The sequence below is a fragment of the Neovison vison genome, chromosome 2 (genome assembly GCF_020171115.1).
Source record: "Neovison vison isolate M4711 chromosome 2, ASM_NN_V1, whole genome shotgun sequence".
NCBI classification, from domain to species: Eukaryota; Metazoa; Chordata; class Mammalia; order Carnivora; family Mustelidae; genus Neogale; species Neogale vison.
This window is the reverse complement of record NC_058092.1, coordinates 153,408,438-153,432,140: the sequence shown is the minus strand read 5'-3', so window position 1 is coordinate 153,432,140 and position 23,703 is coordinate 153,408,438. Positions and strand designations below refer to the sequence as shown.

The following is a 23,703-nucleotide window of genomic DNA, read 5'->3' as shown; positions in this document are numbered from 1 at the left end:
CAGAGACAGCCTTATTTTTATCTTATCCTGCTCAGGTTCGGAGAACAAAAGAAAATGCATTACATTCTGCAAATAGTCCCATCAGAATAGTTCTATTTTTTCCATGTTGTTTTTTTCTCCACGTGGGTTTTTAATATAAGACCTCTGCTCTCTAGAAACATCAGCTGTCTTGAGTTATTCGTTTGCTGAAACTCCCAAGAAGCAAAGTTATGCTGTTGTTATTATTTTAGTTTTGTTACGTGCTAATGAGAAGAGCAAGGAAGTGGCCTTGAATTTAGACAGTTTTCAGTTATCTGCAGGAGTTTTTTGTCCCCTGCTCTGAGGTGATTTTTGTTGAATGATCTATGAGTTACGTTTACTTATTCTCGCAATTAAAGTGTCTCTGCTAAGGCACCATAATGTAGATAACTTTTAAGAAACTAAACTGGTAATTACCTTTGGAAAATACTGGTTTCAACTTAATTGTTAATAGTTACAGCGTTATATAATTTAAAAGCACTGTATTATATATTCTCTCTTTTTTCAATGTAACACAGTGCTTTGAGATGGTAGAGTAGACATCGCTATTACTGAATAGATCACCTACTTCACAATCAGCTGTTAAGGCCTCTGTGAGTGGAAACGTAGCTAGTAAGTAGTGATCCTTCCCTCCCCTCCCCTTTTCTCCTTCCCTTCCCTTTCCTTTCCTTTCCAATATTTATTTACTTGAGAGGGTATGTGAGCATGGGGTAGGGAGGAACAGAGGCAGAGGGAGAGAGAAACTTAGGCAAACTCTGTGCTGAGTCTAGAGCCTGACATGGGACTCGAACTCATGACCCTGAAATAATGACCTGAGCCGAAACCAAGGTCAAGTCCTGAGCTTCCAGATCCAGCTGTCTTTTGGCTGTTTTACCAGGTGCCCTGGTACTCCACCTGCTCAGGGAAGGAGCCGGACTGAGGGCCCTCGGGACTCATACACCTTCACTCAGAGCTGGTAGAACATCAGCTGGAGGATCCCCAGACCCCACTGACTGGGCACATTATGTCATTTCTACATTTTTATCCTGAACGTCTTCAGTAGATAGTCTAGATTCCCACTGGCACTAATGGCGAGGTCTTTAAATGAGAGGCTGTCAGATCTGGGGTGGCCTGAACCTGGAGTCTGGAGGGTTTCCAGCTCTTTCCAGACCAGGTCTTCAGAGACAGCTTGTCCTATTATAGCCAAGATGCTCCGAGTATCCATATCCCTTTAGATCAGGAGGTAATCAAAGAGATTCAGACATCAATTCCATAGCCAAATTTCAGTGCCTTTTGGGGGCGTTATTTTGAGCTGTTCTGCCTTTTCTTTAGGCGTATTTTACTGCCTTCTGTCTGCTCTCTTTGAAACGATGCTTTAATGTTCTATGTAAGCAACAAACATAAGAAATGAGAATCAAGTTACTACTCTAAATTTCAGACTTTTTTTTTCCATTTAGCTGAGTCTTTATTCACTGATCTGTCACTTTTTTTTTCAATTTATTTATTTTCAGAAAAACAGTATTCATTATTTTTTCACCACACCCAGTGCTCCATGCAAGCCGTGCCCTCTATAATACCCACCACCTGGTACCCCAACCTCCCACCCCCCCCGCCCCTTCAAACCCTTCAGATTGTTTTTCAGAGTCCATAGTCTCTTGTGGTTCACCTCCCCTTCCAATTTACCCCAACTCCCTTCTCCTCTCTAACACCCCTTGTCCTCCATGCTATTTGTTATGCTCCACAAATAAGTGAAACCATATGATAATTGACTCTCTCTGCTTGACTTATTTCACTCAGCATAATCTCTTCCAGTCCCATCCATGTTGCTACAAAAGTTGGGTATTCATCCTTTCTGATGGAGGCATAATACTCCATAGTGTATATGGACCACATCTTCCTTATCCATTCGTCCGTTGAAGGGCATCTTGGTTCTTTCCATAGTTTGGCGACTGTGGCCATTGCTGCTATAAACATTGGGGTACAGATGGCCCTTCTTTTCACGACATCTGTATCCTTGGGGTAAATACCCAGGAGTGCAATTGCAGGGTCATAGGGAAGCTCTATTTTTAATTTCTTGAGGAATCTCCGCACTGTTCTCCAAAGAGGCTGGACCAACTTGCATTCCCACCAACAGTGTAAGAGGGTTCCCCTTTCTCCACATCCTCTCCAACACATGTTGTTTCCTGTTTTGTTAATTTTGGCTATTCTAACTGGTGTAAGGTGATATCTCAATGTGGTTTTAATTTGAATCTCCCTGAGGGCTAATGATGATGAACATTTTTTCATGTGTCTGATAGCCATTTGTATGTCTTGATTGCGGAAGTGTCTGTTCATATCTTCTGCCCATTTTTTGATAAACTTAAATCTAATGATGTTTTCAAAAATTAGAAAAGTAAATCGGACTGTACGAATTATGTTAGTAGAAGTAAAGCAAATGAATACGACTGTTGGTTATATGCCTGTGTGTTTCCGTTTAAAATCTCATGGGATGTCTGGAGTGAGTGGCATTTTATGTATTAACAAAAGATAATTTGTACTTTATGTTTTGAAGAGGGTAAAGGGAAACTAAGGTAATAATGGATACAAAGTTACAAAGAAGAGGTGTTTTGTCCTACTTGCGGCACAAGGAGGCCCCTGCGGATTTATTTGTCAATAACTATTCAGCAATATTGTGGATAGTTTTACTTCCTGTCATGAATGCATAACTGACTTCTGGGAAGGTGTGTACATACCTGGGTTTGGGAGGTTCACTGAAAGGGGTTTGCCCCCGCTCCCGTCTTGGGGTAAGTGCCACTTACTGCACTTTTGTTGGAAGAGAAGATTCTTAATCAGAGCTGGATGAGGGCTCTGATGCATTTATCCCACCACTTAGGTTGTAAGGAACAGACATCATTTAACCCATGTTACTTTATGGCAATTTTACTTTGCAGCTATGGAGTCCTGCTTTGGGAGCTTCTCACAGGAGAAGTCCCCTACCGTGGCATCGACGGGCTCGCCGTGGCCTATGGGGTGGCCGTCAATAAGCTCACTTTGCCCATTCCATCCACCTGCCCAGAGCCGTTTGCCAAGCTCATGAAAGGTATTTGTGCACCTCAGTTTCTGTGTGTCTGTGGAGGCAACGGGACTCACTCAGGAGAACGTCTGTCTATTTTATTTTTAAAGGGCTTTATTCTTTTAATATTTTATTTATTTATTTGACACACAGAGAGAGTCACAAGTAGGCAGAGAGGCAGGCAGAGAGAGAGTGGGGAAGCAGGCTCCCTGCTGAGCAGAGAGCCCAGTGTGGGGCTCAATCCCAGGACTCTGAGATCATGACCTGAGCTGAAGGCAGAGGCTTAATCCACTGAGCTACCCAGGTACCCAGTCTGTCTATTTTTTTTAAGTGAAAGAGTAATTTCTAGGATTCTAGGGTCGCCTGGGTGGCTCGGTCTTTGGGTGTTTGCCTTCGGCTCAGGTCATGATCCCGGGGTCCTGGGATTGAGCCCTGGATCAGGCTCCCTGCTTAGTGGAGAGCCTGCTTCTCCCTCTCCCACTCCCCCTGCTTGTGTTCCCTCTCTTGCTGTGTCCCCCCACTCTGTTAAATAAATAAATGAAATGAAAAAAAAAGTAATTTCTAGGATTCTAATTTACAAATGCTTGTAAGCAACTATACTGTTTTATGAATTAGAAACATTTTCTTCACTCTAAGATGTCAGGTAAAGTACTGAGGGATTAAGTTACTTTTTAAAAACCCATCTAGTTGCATCAGTGACTCAATTATGTACAAAATTCGGACAATTGGTAATGAAGTTTTCACCAAGTACACCAGTAGCACTCAAAGACAGAGCTTAGTTGGTTCCATTCTGCTATTTTAAAGATTTTATTTATTTATTTGACAGAGAGAGATCACAAGTAGACAGAGAGGCAGGCAGAGAGAGAGAGAGGGAAGCAGGCTCCCTGCTGAGCAGAGAGCCCCATGCGGGACTCGATCCCAGGACCCTGAGATCATGACCTGAGCCGAAGGCAGCAGCTTAACCCACTGAGCCACCCAGGTGCCCCCATTCTGCTATTTTAAATTCTTTTTTTTTTTTTTTAAAGAGTTTATTTATTTATTTGACAGAGAGAGAGATCACAAGTAGATGGAGAGGCAGGCAGGCTCCCTGCTCAGCAGAGAGCCCCATGCGGGACTCGTTCCCAAGACCCTGAGACCATGACCTGAGCCGAAGGCAGCGGCTTTAACCCACTGAGCCACCCAGGCGCCCTGCTATTTTAAATTCTACCTCATGATCAAAAATGTTTTATGATCCTAACCAACATGGTTTTGCCATGACCTTATCTATTTCATTCTTGTCTTTTAAAAATTAACTGACTCCTTTTGCAAGCAGCTAGTTACCTTCCTTCATTATTAGGCCATTTCTTAGAACCTTTCTTGTGATTATAACCTTTTAGAAACTTTAGTTTTCTTGGGTCGAGTTCTAGAACTCTGTACCTGTACATCCCCTGGCTAGAGCAGCCTAGGCTCCCGAAACAGAGTTCACGGTAAGGCACGAACCGCCCACACCCACATATTAACGTCGTAGAAGATAAACAACAGGAGCCTTATCTAATAGTAAATATTATGCATGCCACCGACCTGGTCACTGTGTAGAATAAAACTTTCAAAACCATTATCAGTTGGCTTTTAAAATCTCCAGCAGACACCATCAGCATGGGCTGATAATCCAAACTATGCTGAGAAAGGGAATTAATGTGGTTCTTGTTGATTTTAGAGTGCTGGCAACAAGACCCCCACATTCGTCCTTCGTTTGCCTTAATTCTTGAACAACTGACAGCTATTGAAGGGACGGTTATGACCGAAATGCCTCAAGAATCTTTTCATTCCATGCAAGATGACTGGAAGCTGGAAATTCAACAAATGTTTGATGAACTGAGAACAAAGGAGAAGGTGAGAGATCTGTCGTAATTGCATAACGTACCCACATTTATGAAGATTATGGAAAACATCTTATTAGGGGAATTTTTAAAAAATAAAACAAATTTTTAAAAAGAAGAGAATAGCATACTAAGCCCTTTGTATAAATTAACCAACTTCAGTAATTGTCAATATTTTGTCATTTTGTTCATCTTTTTTCCTATTATCATCATTTTTTAAAAATGGGGTACCTTAAATTAAATCCTCGACTCATGTCATTTTACCTTTAAGTCCTCAGTATGCATCTCTAACTGGTAAGAATTTTAGAAATAACTTTTTTGCCACTATTACCTTAAAAAGCAATTGCAATTCTTGGTATCATATAATATTCTATATTCAATAGTCACAGTTTGTCTGAAAGGTGTCTTTTTGTATGGTGACTCACATAACACAGCTAAAAAAAAAAATGAAAGGTGTCTTTTTTTACAGTTTTTGGTTAAAGCCTTTTTTGTGCTAGCCCTCTTCCTCCCCACTCCCCCTCCCCCACACCCAACCTTTTATCTCCAAAGCATTGCTTTGTCAGAGAAACTGGGAAAGTGTGTAATTTTCGAACTTTTAATACAATGAGTTAAGCTCTGGTTGGTTTGTATATTTTAAGAAGCAGCACAAAATAAACATACATGTTCAATGTGGCAAGGCTGCCACCGTGTGCGGTGACACATGAGACGGGAAGGCACACGGGATCAGAACGCAGACTGGTTGGGGAGTGAGTTCAGGTCGCGTGGTCCCCCCTGGTGACAGACCAGGCTCACAGCCCTGAAGGACCCCGCCGTCATGGATGGCCCGGCTCTGTGCTACCGCGGCAGTCCTCACTTTTTTAAAGACACTTTTGTAGCGCTTGAGTGTTTCGATGAATCACGGTTTATTCTGCTCGAGTGTGTAATTGTTCAACAGGTTAAATTCTGTTGTATGTGCAGTCAGTGTCCGGACAAAGTCCAACATTGCAGGCTCTCGATAACCTTTATGAAGCTGTGTCATTGTCCAGGGAGGAATTTTTATGCCTCACACATTTGTGATTCTAAAATGGTAGAATTCTCTTGAAGAAGGCGGTAGTGCTTTCTCAACAGAGTCCACCTGCCCATTCCTGTTACCCCACGGTAAAGCTCCTTGGCCTTCTGTAGCGTGGCTGTGTTGCATCTCTAGACTTTTACATCTCAAAGGCCTACAGTCTGCCCAAGTGCAAAGGTCAGGGCAGGACTAGCAAGTTGTAGTGTGAGTATATGTACATAAGCCTTTCCCCAGTTAGACTATACAGTACTGTGTGCGATACCAAGACAACTTAGGTCCACATGCTGCTCTGGAGCAGCTGACGTCTACCGTTGTCTTGCTGAACTGGGAATTTATACAAGGCTTGTCATAGGTATTCCCCAAGGTGCAACTTGTTTTCTTAAAAATACATGTAATTTAAAAATGTATCTAGTGGGACGTTGGTCTCAATTTCAAGGTTACGTTTTGTTATTGTTTTGTTTTCCCCAGCAAACGTGTTGACTGTGCACTGTGGGCTGGGAGCAGTGTTAGAGTCCTGGGGTACAAAGAGGGATATGACAGTCTGTATCCTTGAGGTCCTTAGAAGGCCAGGCTAGGGATTTGGGATCTCGCTGACAAGTTTTTAAGAGGGGCCAACTATGTATCTTGGCATCCTTTTCCCACGAGACACTGAAGTCAGAACCTACTCTTCAAATTTAAATTAAATTAAATTAAAAATAAAATAAAATAAAATAATTAAAATTTTTTTAAATAATGGGATTGCTCTTCTCATAGCTATCCAGACTAGAGTTCTTGGAAGATGTTTCTAGTGGTCTCCTATGTGACAGAGCCCGTCAGTGGGAATCCCTGCCCTCGTCCCCGTAGTCCTCACTCATCACCTCCCCCCTGCTCCCCTCACCACCACCTCCAGTGCAGATCTGAGCATCCTTCTTCAGTGGCCAGTCCCTTTCCTTATGAATTTCCTTTGTCCTCACAGATTTAGGACACTTTGTCACAATCATACTGAATTAATTTTGGTTCCTCTGACACCATGCTCTTGACGTTAGGTCTTGGTGTAAATTCTCTTCTCTGTCCAGAAGACTGTCCCCTCCCTCACTTTTGGTCCCACCTCACAGTTTCCGGCTCCTTGACGGTTAGTGCTGCCCAGCTCCGTTCTCTTACCGGGACTCACTGGATGGACTGTGTCCCGGCATCCCATACCTCCCTCGTCAGGGCTGTGCTGAGTCCTGCCAGATTACTGTTCGCTTGCTTCATTGTCCTTGGTTTGCCTTTTCTGCTCGGCAGTCAGTTAATCCGCTGTGCTGTCCCGTTCTTGCTCATTGCCATCCACAGCTCTGAACAAAGTACTCAGCACAAGGCAGATAGGAAGTAAATTAACTTGCGTAATATTTCCTAATATGCTCCTATTATCATTATCACATTATTCCTGTAAAAGGAAATTTAAAAGGTGTATTATAAACCTGTTCTGAGTCTCGTGCTGTCGAAGCCGTGTACAACTCCGCTGTCTGACTTCTGCTTGTATGTTCTTGAGAGAGTCCCACACGCATGCACAGGGAAATTTTTGTTGTTCACGTCAGCGTGGTTTGTGAGAACGAAAACCTGGGAACAGCCTCTGTATCCCTAACAGCGAAGAGACACCCCAACCGCTGTGTATTGATTCAGTGGAAATCTGCAAACTAGTTAAAACCAATGAATTCTAGCTGCATGTTTCAACATGGAGAAATCTCAAACACAAGATTGAGTGGAAAAAGCAAGTTGTGGAAAAATAGTTACATTAGATGCCATTTATGTACGTTTACAAAACACCACCACTCAGATGTACAAAAAGACTGAAGGTACAGATAAGGGAAGGACAGAAAGCAGCTGAGGCTTAGCAGATCTGCAGGGGGGCAGGGAGAAGATTAGAGTCCGTGCCTGTCAGCCTGCAGCCACCTGAGATGGATCAGCTTAAAAACTTAGCATCTCTGTGGGGGCGCCTGGGTCCTGGGATCCAGCCCCGCATGGGGCTGTCTGCTCAGCGGGGAACCTGCTTCCCTTCCTCTCTCTGTCTACCTCTCTGCCTACTTGTGATCTCTGTCTGTCAAAAAAATAAAATCTTTAAAAAACAAATAAACAAAAAACTTAGCTTCTCTTAAATATTGATAGTGAGTGCATGGTTATTTGCTATTCTAATTGTAGTATATTTTAAATATTTCATGATTTTAAATGATTACAATAAAGACTAAAGAGAAATTTGTAAACTGTTAGTAATTTTTTCTTCTAAAGTCATTTTTTTTCAAGTAGTAAATGTGTAGGTAATTCAGTCCCTTCTTGGAGCTTTCAGTATTTTGTGAGTTTAAAAATATAAAACAGGCAGGGATGCCTGGGTGGCTCAGTTGGTTAAGCGGCTCCCTTCAGCTCAGGTCATGATTCCAGGGTCCTGGGATCGTGTCCCATATCGGGCTCCTTGCTCTGCGGGGAGCCTGCTTCTTCCTCTGGCTGCCTCTCCCCCTGCTCTCTCTCTCTCCCTCTGACAAATAAATAAAAATCTTTAAAAAGATATAGAAAACAGGCAAATGCAACATTAGATGGTGGGTTTGATTGTCAGCACTGGGTTTTAAAGAGCCCCCCCAAGGAGGATGGCCTGGAAAGCAGGAGAAGGACCTGGGAATCCATCCAGTGTGGGCAAAGAACAGTAGGGGTGGCCAAGGGGGTGGTGCTTTGGGGGGCTACCATGGAATCCTGGAGGAGCTTGAAGGGGGGGAACTATGCTTCCTGTTGTTTCAGAGTTTGGAAGTAGGACTTCTCAGACGAAAGCTCCCAGGATTCAAACATCTCCAAACCACCAACTTTCCAACACTTAGAGCTGAGGGACAATGGTGCGGCAGACTGCATTCCGCTTCTTTCCCTCCGGGGATGCAAGCGTCCCAGCCCCAAGGGGATATCTAAACAGGATTCCAAAAGCTCGGACAGACCCCCAGCCCTTTAGTAAATACACATTTGTAGCAGAGAGCCAAAATCTTCAGCAGTCCGGCAAAGTGGTGCCTGGAGCCCGGCAGCTGGCTGGAATGGGGGCTCTACCCTTTGCTGCCCAGGGCTCCCCTCCCACCCCCACCACGAAGTGTCACAGGAAGGCTGCTGTCTCCCGGGGGTGCGGGGAGGCTCACTGAGTGCTGGGTGTGGAGTGCTCAGAGCAGTGCCTAGCGCTTGGCTAGTGCCGAGGAAAGTGGTGGATATGATTCAAATTGAAGCAGGTTCCAGCGGCCACACCATTCCCTGGGCCAGACAGGCGGGAGACTGGGCTCCTCTGAGCAATAAAATGCTTGAAAATGACCTGACGGGATTACTCGGTAAATCTCGCGTTGTGTCGAAGGACCACTTTTCGTGATATTATTACTACGTTTTTTGGGAAACTTTAATACATTTTGTTGACTTAGTGTAATAGAGAAAATACTGACTTTTTTTTTTTCTTTTTACACTTTCCCAAATTGTTCTCAGGAATTCGAAGATTAGATGTTTAATAGTAAAAATAAAGAAGATTTGGGGCAAGGGAGTGGACTTTGAAGAAAAATTAAAGAAATCACAGGATTTAAAATTTAGAGGTGATAGTATTAATAATGCTGATTTTTATTTATTTCAGTTATTTATTTTACATTGTTGATAATTATTTATGACACTGCAGGGTAGAAGCATACCCAGTGAGTTAATTGTTACTATGTATGTGGCATAAAAGTCAAAAAGCGTGCTTCAGGAATGCATGTCTGCTCTTTCTCCATTTTGGGGCTTTATAGTAGTTTCTTTATTATTCTTTGGGTATACTTCAGAGCTATCCTCTGGCAGAGCCTTTACTTTTTCTCCCTATATTCTTTTGGTGCGGTGCCCCTTGAAAATACAGCATTCATGGCATCTCATGAGCCTCTGACTTAAAATTAAAGAGAATATTTAATGCTTTTTTTTTTCCTCAGAGGTTTCTAACTGCATCTTTTTAGACAGAGTCAAAGGCACAGCCTACGTGCACTATCTCCCTTTCTCATTCACTGATTGCTTAAGGTAGGAGGCATCAGACTTGGAATTAATGGTCAGTAACTTGGCGGTACTCTGCGTTACTCAGTAAACTTCAGCCTCCGCATAGAGCCGTTCCTCCCTAAATTCCTGGCCTCTTATCTTCACGGGTCCGTCTTTGTGCATTGGGTGGCAGCACGCACCTGTTTTTGAAGCACTATTAGAAGGCATGTCACTGTTAATGATTAACATCCACTGCCAGGAATCTGGGTTTGCCATTACTAGAATGGCTGGCGCCAAGCAATTAAATAAATATTACTGCCTAGAAATCTCAGCAACCAAAAGAATTTTTGTGTGTGGTTCATAATTTCAGAGTATTCAAAGGGGTTCTAAAACCCCAGGCCTTTTTTTTTTTCTTTTACTTTTGAATGTTTTTTAAAATTCATTCAGAAGGAAGAGTACTTTGGCTGCTTTCTTTTTGATCTTTTTATTTTTTCTCTTATGAAGTCTTGGGCAAAGGATTTTTTTTTTTTTTAATTTGTAAAACCATTGCCAGGGGATTCACATTTTAGCCTGGGGACCTGGAATTAAATATGGTTCCTTCTTGAGGTTCTGTAGTAGTAACACACAAAATGCCTAATTGAATTTGCTGCCCTTATCTGTTCCCCATGCCATTTCATTTCACAATAGTTAATTGGATTGATACCAATACTACTGAAAAGTCATATCTTAAGAAAAGAGCAGATAGTAATGAGTTAGACATTGGAAGTTGATTGGAAGGTGTCCTCTGTCCCCAGATAGATGATGGTAAGATCTCCAGTTTGGACAAACTGGTTGGAGAAGTCCATCAATTAAATAACAGATTCCAGAATTTTTTTCTAATACGTACTTTTTTTCCCCTTTGCTTGTAATAAATAGTAATTTATGTCCAGAGTAATGTAATAAAAAAAAAATATTGGTCTGCTTATAAATAAGAAGCAGTTGGTACATATTACCAGAAGTAACTTGAATTGCCCTAATTGGTTTTAAGTAAATTTTTGCTTTTGCAATTTTACGAAGTTTGTTTAGAAAAAAATAAATTTAAAGAATGTTTCAAAGGTGAGTTTCAGCCCACTTTGGTCAATTTACAATAAATTGAGGATTAGTTTGATCTGATTAATTTTTTGTTTCATTTTTTAGAGTTCCCTAGTCTCTTCTTGATATTATGATGTTTATTTGTAGAAGGAGGGTCTTCTGCGTTTTCCTCTATGATAATGGTACCAATGAATAGCCTCCAAATATTCTTTGAGCCCACCTGTAAAAAGTCCAAGGGACTAGTGGACTTTTAGTCCCATGGTTCAGCTCTGGTTTCTCCCAGGCGCTTTGTTTTGTAGTGTCCTTTCATGTGTCAGTGTTCCTGAGGTGGGCTGTGCAAAGTGGCCTGCTTATAAACGTGCGCCATGTCTGTCCGAGGCTCAGAGCTCCCGGCCCGAAGCTCCACCTGAGAGGGTGTCTTTGGTTTCTAACAAAGATCTTAGTATTAGGATGGTCTACGATTAAATTCTCTGGAGCAGTGTAAATGAAAGTTTGCAAATGCCTTGATTTCTGTGTGAGAGTTTGATTTAGTAGCAGGTAATCAAGGAAAGAAAGTAGCTCAGCCCTGAAAAGACCATGTATGTCTCTGGTGAAGGACGGATCATGTTATAGAAATGAAAAAAGAATGGAAGTGTGATTTAAAGACTTCGTAGAGCTCTTGGTTTTACTATTGAATACTTTTTTCCTAACAAGAACAAAAGTACAGTTGACCCTTGAACGACATGGGTTTGAACTATGTGGGTCCACTTATACATGGCTTTTTCCAATAAATACAGTGCTGTGAATGTATTTTCTCTTCATTTTGTTAATAACATTTTCTTTTCTCTGGTTAGTTTGTTGTAAGAATACACTGTCTGACATATACAACATACAGAATACGTGTTAATAGACTATGTCCTCACTAAGGCTTCCTGGCAACAGTAGGCTATGATTGTGGTTAAGTTTTTGGGGAGTCAAAAGTTATTTATAGATTTTAGATGGCATGGTGGGGGGAGGGTCAGTGCTCCTAAAACCATGTTGTTCAAGGATTAACTATATGCTTCAATTCATAGATTTTTCTATAACCTTAAATAATTCTGAAACCCGAACCAAGAGGAAGCTAGACTTTAGTCAGGAAGCACTGGGGCAGCGGGATGTTATGAGCTCATACATGAGATCTGCCTGTAACGTGATAGTTTGCATTCACCCACGGGGTCCTAAAAAGTTCATTTCCCATTGACTTATTTTAGAGATGCTCATTTTCAATTCTGATGGGCCTCCAGCTGACTTTGAACACATCAGCTTTGTTTTTCCTTTAACCTCACCTCCGTGATGTTTCAATCTCTGTGCAAATTCTTAAAGAACCTCAAGAAGTTCTTCCAAAGTAAAGGAATCTGAAATGCCATCTTTTGTGGGGAGAACAATTACCCTTTACCTAGCCAAGCTTTGACTTGGGCTTTATTTGGAAAAGGGTCATTCCCACCTGTATTTTGTTGCTCCACATTAATGTACATTTTATATGTCAGGTGATTTATAAAGGCCAGAGATGAGAGAGAAATGTTAAAATCAGCTGTAAAAAATCTGTGATGCCTTTTGGAAACCAAAGGCTGAGAGCCCTTGATGGAACCCATGCACAGCTTTAGCTGTCGTCTAAGTGCTGTGCTAGAAAGATCTCCGCTCCAACCGTCCTGACTGCCAGGGGATCTGTCCCAGGAGGACTGGAGCGGCCAGGGGGTGGGCTGAAGGGCAGGAGCCCCTGCTTCTCATTCACGGCAGGTGTGCTCTCTGCCCAGGAGCTGCGGTCCCGAGAGGAGGAGCTGACCCGAGCCGCGCTCCAGCAGAAGTCCCAGGAGGCGCTGCTCAGGCGGCGGGAGCAGCAGCTCGCGGAGCGGGAGATCGACGTGCTGGAGCGGGAGCTGAACATTTTGATATTCCAGTTAAACCAGGAGAAGCCCAATGTCAAGAAGAGGAAGGGAAAGTTCAGGAGAAGTCGGCTGAAGCTCAAAGACGGCCATCGAATCAGTTTACCTTCAGGTATGATTTTCGTCCTCCTGTTTCGTAAGAGTTTTGAATGTCAGCCCTGAAGTCGGCTTTGCTTCTCTAGCACCGGGAAGAGTGGGAGACTGAGATTGCAAAACATTACGTGAAGGGCGCCTGGGGGGCTCTGTCAGTTAAGCATCTGCCTTTGGCTCAGGTGGTGATTCCAGGATCCTGGGATCAAGTGCCGCCTCGGGCTCACTGCTTAGTGCGGGGTCTGCTTCTCCCTCTGCCCCTCTCCCCTGCTTGTAATCTCTCTTACTCTCTCTCTCTCAAGTAAAGAAATAAAATCTTAAGAGTATAGATTGGAAAAAAAAAAAAAACACATTACTTGAATAAGTATCTTCACTTGCTTGCTTCAGTTCTGATCATAACATAATGACCCGACTCATGGTCACGTTCATGTGCGAAAAGCATCAGTCACACCTTACAGCACATTGTGTCCTGAGAAGTTAGCTCTGGGCGTGCTTATCTGTAAGTGGATTCATAGATTTACTCCTTTCAAAATTAAAGGAGAATTCCTTTTTAGTTCATGGCACAGAACCAGCATAGCATGGTGTGGTGAAAAAATCCTGAATGACAGAATTACTGCTAGTTCGTCTTTCAGTTGCTTCCACAAAGATCTACAATGTCATCTGGTAACTGAGTTCACTTGGGGCATTGAAGGTGCTGTTCGTAGCTTCAACAGAATACATCAAATACTTTAATTGTTTGCCTGACATCTCTACATTTACTGGTTCATTTTTATACTTCCTGGATTTTAAAACATTATGACAGTTTTAAATGTTGTAATACATTAGAAGAAACTAAACAGAATAGAAAATAGCAAACAGATCAGTTTGTAAAATTACATTATTTAATATACATGGTATACTTGATTTAAGGAAAAACCGAATACCCCTCCCCCCACCACCATACTTTGTGATTCTCCTAATACTGGGGAAGAATGGTGACATGGTGACAGAATGAGAGCTGGCTGCATTTTTATGGAATGTGCACTAAATATCTATTTATCTATTCTCCTTATGTCTCCACCTGTATATTACAGAGAATTCCTTGTATATTAATTACAGAGTCCCTTTAAGGATGCTAATGTTTTCCTAAGCTGTTTGTTAATGGCATGGAAACTGATTTTAAATAACTGTATCAATGGCTTGGTTTTATATATAAAGTATGTGTAAATTGTCTTGTAAAATTACTTATCACAAAGTACTGGAAGTCTTGCAAAACAATGTGACCTTCCAGGTTATTGCAGAAACCCTCAGTTGATCAGAAAATTGCTGATACATGGCAGTCAGTATACAGTATACATTATTGATTATTTGGTTTGCTGAAGTGAGGATAGGCTGTGGCTCCTTACTCATTTTATACCTGACCTCTCTGGGGGAGAAAAAAATATACTTTTTCAGGTTCTCTTCTGATGTTTGCTTTTTAGCCAAAGGGTAACTTGGGGGACCATGGACTGTGCTATCTTGCATGTCAGACATAATTTAAAATAGACTATTTTATTTATGAAGAGGCTTCTGCTTTCAAGTGTAGATGATAGAAAAATCCAGAGAAGCACTCCATGTGCATTTTCTTGAGTTCTTAGCTATAGCAGCCTTCTATCTGTGTGGTGACAATGTTATCCTGATTACTATTCACTGGTTCGGGAGCTGGCCAATAAGAAGTTGATGGAGAATAAATTTGGGAGAAAAAAATTAAATCATTCCACGGATCCTTTCATCTTCAGCGGTCAGATGATTAAAGTACATATTTCAGGATTCCTGAGTTCACTTTCGCTCCTGCTTTTCTTCTCAAATCGTGTTTGGCCAATATTCATATTCATTCCAAGGAGATAGAGTGCATTTGACTATTTTTAGATTTATATTATTTTATATAGTATATAGAAATACATATTTTTAATATTTTATATATTATATTGTATATTATATACATTTAGATTTCTGTTATTCCTGAACTGCACTATTTGGCTTTTCTCTCTCTGGGAATTTTAGTTACACATTTATATACCTTGTGGCACTTAATAAATGATTCCATTTAAAAACATACCCCCCAAAACCTGCTATAATCGGAATCTACCTGGAAGAATGAAATTCAGTTGCTGTGATTTAGTGTGGTATATACCTCTTCTGGCCACAAGGTGGTGCTACATTGTTGTCACACTGTTAACACCATGGAAACTGTTTTTGTTTAGAATCCCCCAACTCTTTGTACACACACACACACACACACACACACACAGACACACACACACACAATTTACTTGCACAATGTCCCAAAGCAGGATATATATCCAAAGATCCAAGGAGAAGAATGAACCCTAACAATACTTATTTTTCTCCTTCGGGAGTTTGGCGTAGGATAGAAGTAAAAGCAGTTATTCATGCCTTAAGTTCAAGAAAGTTACTGTCTGCTAGAAATTTCCTTGAGTTACCAAATGTTAGTACTATTGAATGGTACACTACTAAAGAAGAAACACTGGCAGTAGGTTGAATGGCAGTGACACTTTCCTTTCAGTGTACCAAATCCCTCCAACCCCTTTTGCAGGAATTTTCTCCATGTTCAACTAGCTTAAAAATTTTCTCAGAAACATATTTGAGACACCTACAGACTGGCTTTTGGTATCTGTGCCTGTGCCTCTTTCATAGCCTTGTTATTAAGTGTGAATAGTTATCGCAGCATAATTATGTCCGTCAGAATCACTGAGGATAACTTCTGTCTTCTTGCTGTTTATAGCTATGATGACAAACTGCTAGAAACCTCAACTGTAGGTCCTCGCACCAGCAATCCTTCATGGAGCCCTGACCAAATAAGGATAGATGCTTATAAAAGGAGGAAATATAATCTAAGACAAGAGTTTTTAAGTTATATTTTATGAATTCTTGGAATCTGTAGGAAGAAAACGTGATCATGCTAGATATTTTCCTATTGTGACCACTTTCTATCATTCACTCTGCATTATGCTTATCTTAAACCAAAGTTATGTTTTTAGAACATATAAAACAAGGCCAAGAGGCTTTGAAGGCTTCAGAAGTTGGTAGGTTTCTAAAACAATGGCGTTCCAATTTCAACCACTCAGCGAGCCGAAAGCCCACCCAGTCATCTGCCTCATGTGCAAATGTGAGAGTCAGTGTATGTGCACGCAAATGCGACTACTTTCAGGGCCAAAATGATCATTCCCACTGAGATTATCATGACACATTGCCAGTAAAAATACTAGTGTAGGTTTTACCCCAAAGCCTGTGGACCTCACGATAACCTGCCATGAGAAAACTGTTCTCTCAAGTTCAAAGAAAAATAACACCAGCCTGTTTCCTAAACGCATAATGGGGACAGAGTCAACCTTTCCCCCCTTTATAGGGACAAGGATATTTATAACAAAAAGGATTTTATGTTTACAACGATCAAGAGTGCCTTTTTTTGAGAGAGAGAAATTAGGGTGTTTTTTTTTGTTGTTGTTTGTTTGTTTTTTAGAAAATCAGAAGCACTCTGAAGCTTAGATATCGTTGAAATCCAGTTTTGTGTCTTTGCTACTCCTCCTTCTTCTCACCAACGTTCTGTGCAGGTTACCCTGCCATCATCCATTCCCCTTGGTCTCTGGCTCACATGCTGTGACTTGGTTCTCTAGTTCTGAGGGTGGCAAGAACACACCCGCCTTCGGCCCCCGTGTTCTGAGGGCTGGCATCTCCTGAACAATTTGCTTCCAGAATGTTCTGACATGTCACGGGGCTAGCTGAACCTTCACAAAGCGCTTCAATCTAAAATAAACTCTTTCGTGTCTATGGGTAAGGGTAATTCTTTCTTTTACTTTTCCCCCCTCCCCCGCCACATCCAGTCCGTCACCATGTCCTGCTAAACTGCTCTCTTGCATCCATTCTCCACTTAGGTCAGATCTTTCATTTTTCTCACTTGGTAGATGGGAGGAGCCGCCTACCTGCTCCTTCATTTCCCCTCACTTTGTCTTCCAAACCACCGCTCACCCTGCTAGCTACATTCCAGCTGTCAACCGTAAGCTCCCGTTTGATTCTACTGCAAAACCTTACACCACTTTCTCATTCAACAAACACTCGCGGATTTACCATGATCAAGTAGCAGGGATTACGAGAAAATAAACAGGATCTCTGCCCTTATGTTACTTATAATCTTAAACAGAGAAAATATTGACTCAGCAAAGATTTCCAAAGTAGCTTTTCTGGGCGGGGCAGTGAGCCAGCCCACGGTGGGGTGCTGCCATGATGGAGGTTTCTGGCCCCTGCCCCAAGAACTGACGTTGTCCTGGGGGCAGGGGAGTGAGACCAAAGCTAATAATTAAATACTCATTTACTCGCTAAGATTATTAACTACGATGAGAGAAGGGTCATATGACAGTGATTAGCTGAAAGGTGTCACCTGCTCTAAGGAGAGCATAGAAGTCATCCTAACGAGGTAACATTTAAAATGAGACTTGAGGGGCGCCTGGGTAGCTCAGTGGGTTAAGCTTCTACTTTCAGCTCAGGTCATGATCCCAGGGTCCTGGGATCGAGCCCCGCATCGGGCTCTCTGCTCAGCGGGGAGCCTGCTTCCTCCTCTCTCTCTGCCAGCCTCTCTGCCTACTTGTGATCTCTGTCAAATAAATGAATAAAATCTTAAAAAAAAAACAAAAACAAAAAAAGCTTCTACCTTCAGCTCGGGTCATGATCTCAGGGTCCCGGGATCGAGCTCCGCATCGGGCTCTCTGCTCAGCGGGGAGCCTGCTTCTTCCTCTCTCTCTCTCTCCCTGCCTCTCTGCCTACTTGTGATCTCTGTCTGTCAGATAAATAAATAAACAAATAAAATCTAAAAAAAAAAAAAAATAGAATGAGACTTGAAGTTAGGAACTGATTGAATACAGAGGGTGAGGAAGAGAACGGGCAGCGAGCACAGGCAGAGAAGGCTCGGTTCCTCCCAGGAACTGAAAAAGACCGCTGTGGTTTGTCCAGGGGTCAGCCAGACCAGCCCCCCACCCATTCTGTGCAGCCCACAAAATGGTTCAATGGTTTATGCACTTTTAAACACTCAAAAAGAAGACCAGTGGGTCATGGCACGTCAACATTATATGAAATTTAAATTGCCATTTCCATAAATAAAGTTGTATTGGAACACATGTATGTATCGTGTACGACCAATTGCACACGAGATCCGCAGATTTGAGTACGTGTAACAGAGGCCATGTGGCCCACGGTGTGTAAAACATTTCCTCTGTGGCACTTTACAGTAAAGTTTGCCAACCCCCCCGGTTCAGACCACGGCAAGTGACGGGAGAACAGGGCAGCGGGAGGCACGAAGAGCCCAGACTCAGACTTGAGGGCCCTACGCAGCATGTGACAACTTTGATCTCTGTCACTTAAGTAATGCAGAACCTTTGAAGACTTGTCAGCAGGGGGATGCCGTGGGCTGGCATACATTTTTAAAATGCATCTGGCTGCCGTGAGCCAGACCTGAGGGACCCAGGGCAGACGCTGGAAGCTGGGAAGGGAGCCGCGGCAGCTCCTGCAGCATGGGACGGCAGTGGCAGTGGCAGTGGCGTGCGGAGAACAGAAAGAGTCACCGACCTGCATCAGTGCAGCTTCCGTGCTGAGCCTCGAGCCCTGAGCCGAGTGTTCTCTGTACTTTCTAGTTAATTGTTCAGCACTGTCCTGCAGAGTAGAAATTGTGGTTTACTTTCAATTTTTGCACGTGGAGACAACTGAGATGCCTCCTGAAAATTCAGGTGGCTGCCAAGTGCGAGGCTGGTATTGACACGCGGAGTCTGCTGCTTCCAGAAGCTGGCGCACAAGCTTCTCAGCTAGAGCTCTCTCTGATGTTGACTCTGGAGCGCAGGACGGACAGGATACATTGTGTGCGCTCGGTTGCGGAGGGTCAGGGGGAGGAAGACAATGTTACACACTTCCAGATGCGCAGCAGGGACGACCAGAGACATGTCTGCCTGCCGGGTTCCAGCTCTTCCTCATGTCAGACACTAGGTGGTTCTTTCAGGATCTTTAAAATGTAAAGTACAGTCTTCAAAAAGGAAAATCACAGCTTTCTTGCAAATATGAAATGAACCCGTGTCAAAGAGTCTTATCCAACTCGCCAGTAATTAGGACAACGAGTTAAAATTGGTTTCAGTGGGAATTTGAGGAGCTACATATCTACGGGCAGTTGAATAAGGAAATGTTAGGGTTAGATTTCTAGGTTAAATATAAACAGGGTTAGTGCCCAGTGTGGCCACAAGCCATAACCTTTGGGATTGTCTTTCACACCAGACGGAAATTGTTTGCATCATCACCAGACAGAACCTACAAGTTAACCTCTGCCCCCACCGAGCTGTAAAAACAGCTGCTAGAAAATCCAAAGGTTCAGCCCCGCAGTGCCCTGGAGTAATTTCTTTTACCTACGCCTGAGGTTTTGATGACTTTCCAACAGCTGACAGAGTTCTCCCAGACACTCTCCTCTTCCACTCTGGTGACGGTACCCCTAGTTCCTAGTTGTAGGATGCAGTTCCATGACAGCTGTCCGTGTGACCGTGAGGTCCTAGGACTGTGGAGTGTTTTTAACCGGGGCAGGGTTGGGGGAGTTTTCCTTGACCCTCTTAGGGTCCCCGTTTGGGTCTGAAAGTCAAACTGTCAAAGGTGGATTAATGGGGGGGGAAGCATAAAAACTTATTTAACATAAGTTTGATGTGACAGGGGAGACTTCATAAGGAAATGAAGACCTAAAGAAACAGACTGGAGTGTTCTACTGGGTTTGATGAAGAGTAGACAGTCGTGGAGAAATGTAATAGGTTAAGGGAAGGTTTTGGGGGGAAGCATGTTCCAGACCCCCTAGAACCAGCATTTTCTGTTTTAATTACCACTAGCAGAGATGTGAAGTGTTGGTTGTTTCTGTCCAACAGTAGCAGAGATGGGCTCAGAGGATTCCTTACTGGCTTTAGGTCCCTAGATGGTCTGTAGCAGAACCAGGACTCACTGAAATCCGCAGTGTCTCCTCTTTCAAATTTGTTTTCCACGGTGTTAGACCACACCAAGGTCATGTTCCTTCCTAGAAGATGGTTAGGTTCTGCAAGTACTCAGTAATGTCCCATTGGTCTGTGCCTTTGTGTCTGACTATACCTAACATATCCTAGACTCCGATTATTTTTTTGAAAGATTTTATTTATTCATGAGAGAAAGAGGGAGGCAGAGGGAGGAGCAGACTCCCCGCTGAGCAGGGAGCCTGATTTGGGACTCGATTTCAGGACCGCAGGATCATGATCCAAGCTGAGGCAGACACTCAACCAACTGAGCCACCCAGGCACCCTTGTAGACCCTGATTATTATTCACTCTCGAGCCCTGAATGGAAGAGAAGAAGGAAACCAGAAACAGACCCCGAGATACCTCCTTCTTACCCTCCGGCAGATTTTGCTGTTATTGCTTTGTACTGACAAAGTGCCTGTGAATAGAGCCTAAAACCATGAACTCTCAATTCTCACTTCTTTGCCTATCCAACAGACTTCCAGCATAAAATCACCGTCCAGGCCTCTCCCAACTTGGACAAACGGAAGAGTGTGAACAGCAACGGCTCCAGCCCACCCAGCAGCCCCACAGTGATCCCTCGGCTCCGAGCGATACAGCGTAAGCCTTCCCCCGGGGCACGGGGGCTCCTCTGGGGCTTTCTGTCCTTCACTGACTTGGATTCCATCAACCAAACATGTACCATTGCTCACTGTCACTAACACGTGACTTTAATAGGTGTCACAACTATTCAGAAAACAAAAGTTGGTTTTACATTTCTTAGTCTAATTTTCTTCTTCTTTTTTTAATTGAGACGTGATTGACATATAACCTTATACTAATTCCAGGCATACAGCATGATTATCTGATACTTGTATATACAGTTGACCCAGAAACAACGTGGGGGGTTAGGGCTGCTCACCATCTCTGTGCTCACCACCGTGCCGTGCAGTGGAAAATCCACATACAACTTTTGACTCCCCAGAAATTTAAGTGCTAATAGCCTGGTCTTGACTAGAAGTCTTACTGATCACAGAAACAGTCAATGAGCACAGATTTTGCATGTTATACGTATTATATACCGTATTCTCATAATAAAGGAAGCCAGAGAAAAGAAAATATTAAGAAAATCTTAAGGAAGAGAAAATACATTTATCAGACTATATTGTACTTACTGAAAAAAGTCCACATAAAAGTGGACCCACACAGTTCAAACCCATGTTGTTCAAGAGTCAAATGTATTACAAAATGATCACCACAGTAAGTCTAGTTAACATCTATCACCATGCATAGTTATAAAATCTATTTTTCTTATCATGAGAACTTTAAAGGTTGACTCTCTTGGCAACTTTAAGATATGCAATACAGTGTTCCTAACTATAGTCACCACACTCTACATTCTGTCCCCATGACTTAGTTATTTTATACCCAGAAGTTTGTTCTTTTGACCACCTTCACACATTTCGTCTACCCTCTGCCTCTGGTAGCCACCAATTTATTCTTTGTATGTATGAGCTCTTCTTTTAAAAAAATTTGATTCCACACATAAACAAGCTTATACAATATTTGTCTGTCTGACTTAATTCCCTTAGCATGAGCTCCATCCATGTTGCTGCAAGTGGCAAGATTTCATTGTTTTTTTTTTTTCTGGCTGAATAACATTCCATTGTATAGATATACCACATTTTCTTTATCCATTCATCTGTTGATGGACACTAAGGTTGTTTTCATGTTTTGGCTAGTCTAAATAATGCTGCCCTGAGTTTGAGGGTGCGTATATATTTTCCACTTAGTATTTTTGTTTTCTTCAAGTACCCAGGAGTGGAATTGCTGGATCGTATGGTAGTTATATTTTTTCCCAGTTTTATTGAGGAATAATTAACATGCATCACTGTATACATTTAAGTGTGATCATTTGATTTATGTATACTGTGAATTGATTACCTCAATAGGTTCAGCTAACGTCCATCTACTCATATAGATATGATAAAAAGAAAAGAAAAAAAAATAAAAAGGTAAAATGTTTTTTCTCTTTGTGATGAGAACTATTTGGATTTACTCTCTTAACTTTTCTTTATATCATACAGCAGTGTTGGCCATAGTCATCCCACACATTATATTCCCAGTACTTATTTATCTTGTAACTATAATTTATCTTATACCTTTTGACCACCTTTCTCCAATTCCCCCTTCCTTTACCCTACACCTCTGGTTTTAAGTCTTATCTCTTTTTCTGTCAGTTTTCTTTTTTTTTTCTTTTTTTCTTTTCTTCTTTTTTTTTTTTTAAGATTCTATGTGTAAGTGAGATCATATAGTGTTTGTCTTTTTTTGTCTGATTTATTTCATTTAGACTAATGTCCTCTCGGTCCATCCATGTTGTTGGAAATGGCAAGCTCTTGTTCTTTCTAATAGTTGAGCAGCATTCATTGTGTATATATCCATTCATCCATTGATGGACACTTGAGTTGTTTCCATGTTTAGGCTATTGTTCATAAAGCTGCTATGAACATGGGGGTATGGATATCTTTTCAAGTTAGTATTTCCATTTCTTTTGGGTATATCCCTAGAAGTAGAATTGCTCAATCATATGGTAGTTCTGTTTTCCATTTTTGAGGCTCCTCTATACTGTTTTCCATAGTGGCTGCACCAACTTGCTGTCACACCAGCAGTCCACAAGGGTTCCCTTTTCTCCACATCCCTGCCAGGATTTGTTATGTCATGTCTTCTTGAGAGTGGCCATTCTAAAAGGTGCAAGGTGACAACTTATTGTGGTTTTGATTTGCATTTTCCTAATTACTAGTGATGTTGAGCATCTTTCATGTGCCTGTTGGCCATTCATATGTCTTCTTTGGAAAATTTCTGTTCAAGAGCTTTGCCATTTTTTAATCGGGTTACTTGATTTTTTTGGTTATTGAGTTCTGTGTTTTTTTATATATTGGTTATTAGCCAATTACCAGGTATATAGTTCGCAAATATTTTTTCCCATTCGATAGGTCTTTCCACTTCGTTGGTGGTTTCTTTTGCTGTATAGACACTTTTTAGTTTGATGTAGTCCACTTATTTTTTATTTTGTTGCCTGTGCTTTTGGTATGATAACCAAAAAATCATTGGCCAAGACCCATGTCAAAATATTTATTCTTATATTCTAGGAGTTTCATGGTTTAAGGTCTTACATTTAAGTCTTTAATCTATTACATTTAAGTCTTTAATCTATTTTGAATCAATTTTTATGAGTGGTTATAATATATGGGCTGAATTTCATTCTTTTACATGTGAATATTAAAGAGTCTTTTCTCCATTGAGTATTCTTGCACCTTTGTCAAATATTAGTTGAGCATAAATGGTGGAGTTTACTTCTGGGCTCTCTGTTCTGTTCTGTTGGTCTATTTGTCTATTTTTATGCCAGTACCATACTGTTTTGATGACTTAGAGCACTGCTTAAAATCAGGGAGTATGATATCTCTTGCTTTGTTTTTTTTTCTCAAGATTTCTTTGACTATTTGTGGTCTTTTGGGATTCCATATAAGTTTTAGAAAGGGATTTTCTACTCCTGTAAAAAAGGCCATTGGAATCTTGATAGGATTGCATTGAATCTATAGGTAGCTTTAGGTAGTATTGACATTTTAGCAGTATCATTTCTTCCAATCCATGAACACAGGATACATTTCCATTTATTTGTGTCTTCTCTGATTTCTTTCATCACT

General features: G+C 41.8%; 1 protein-coding gene across 2 annotated transcripts in view; it reads left to right on the top strand.

Moving 5' to 3' along the window:
• Positions 1 to 23,703, top strand: part of MAP3K21 (mitogen-activated protein kinase kinase kinase 21) — a 55,945-nt gene that overhangs the window by 18,580 nt on the left and 13,662 nt on the right. For both annotated transcript variants that reach the window (XM_044239351.1, XM_044239349.1), the window contains exons 3-6: positions 2,928 to 3,076; positions 4,746 to 4,921; positions 12,763 to 13,003; positions 20,498 to 20,620. In XM_044239351.1, coding sequence (XP_044095286.1) covers positions 2,928 to 3,076; positions 4,746 to 4,921; positions 12,763 to 13,003; positions 20,498 to 20,620 — 689 coding nt within the window. The remainder of the gene's footprint in view (positions 1 to 2,927; positions 3,077 to 4,745; positions 4,922 to 12,762; positions 13,004 to 20,497; positions 20,621 to 23,703) is intronic.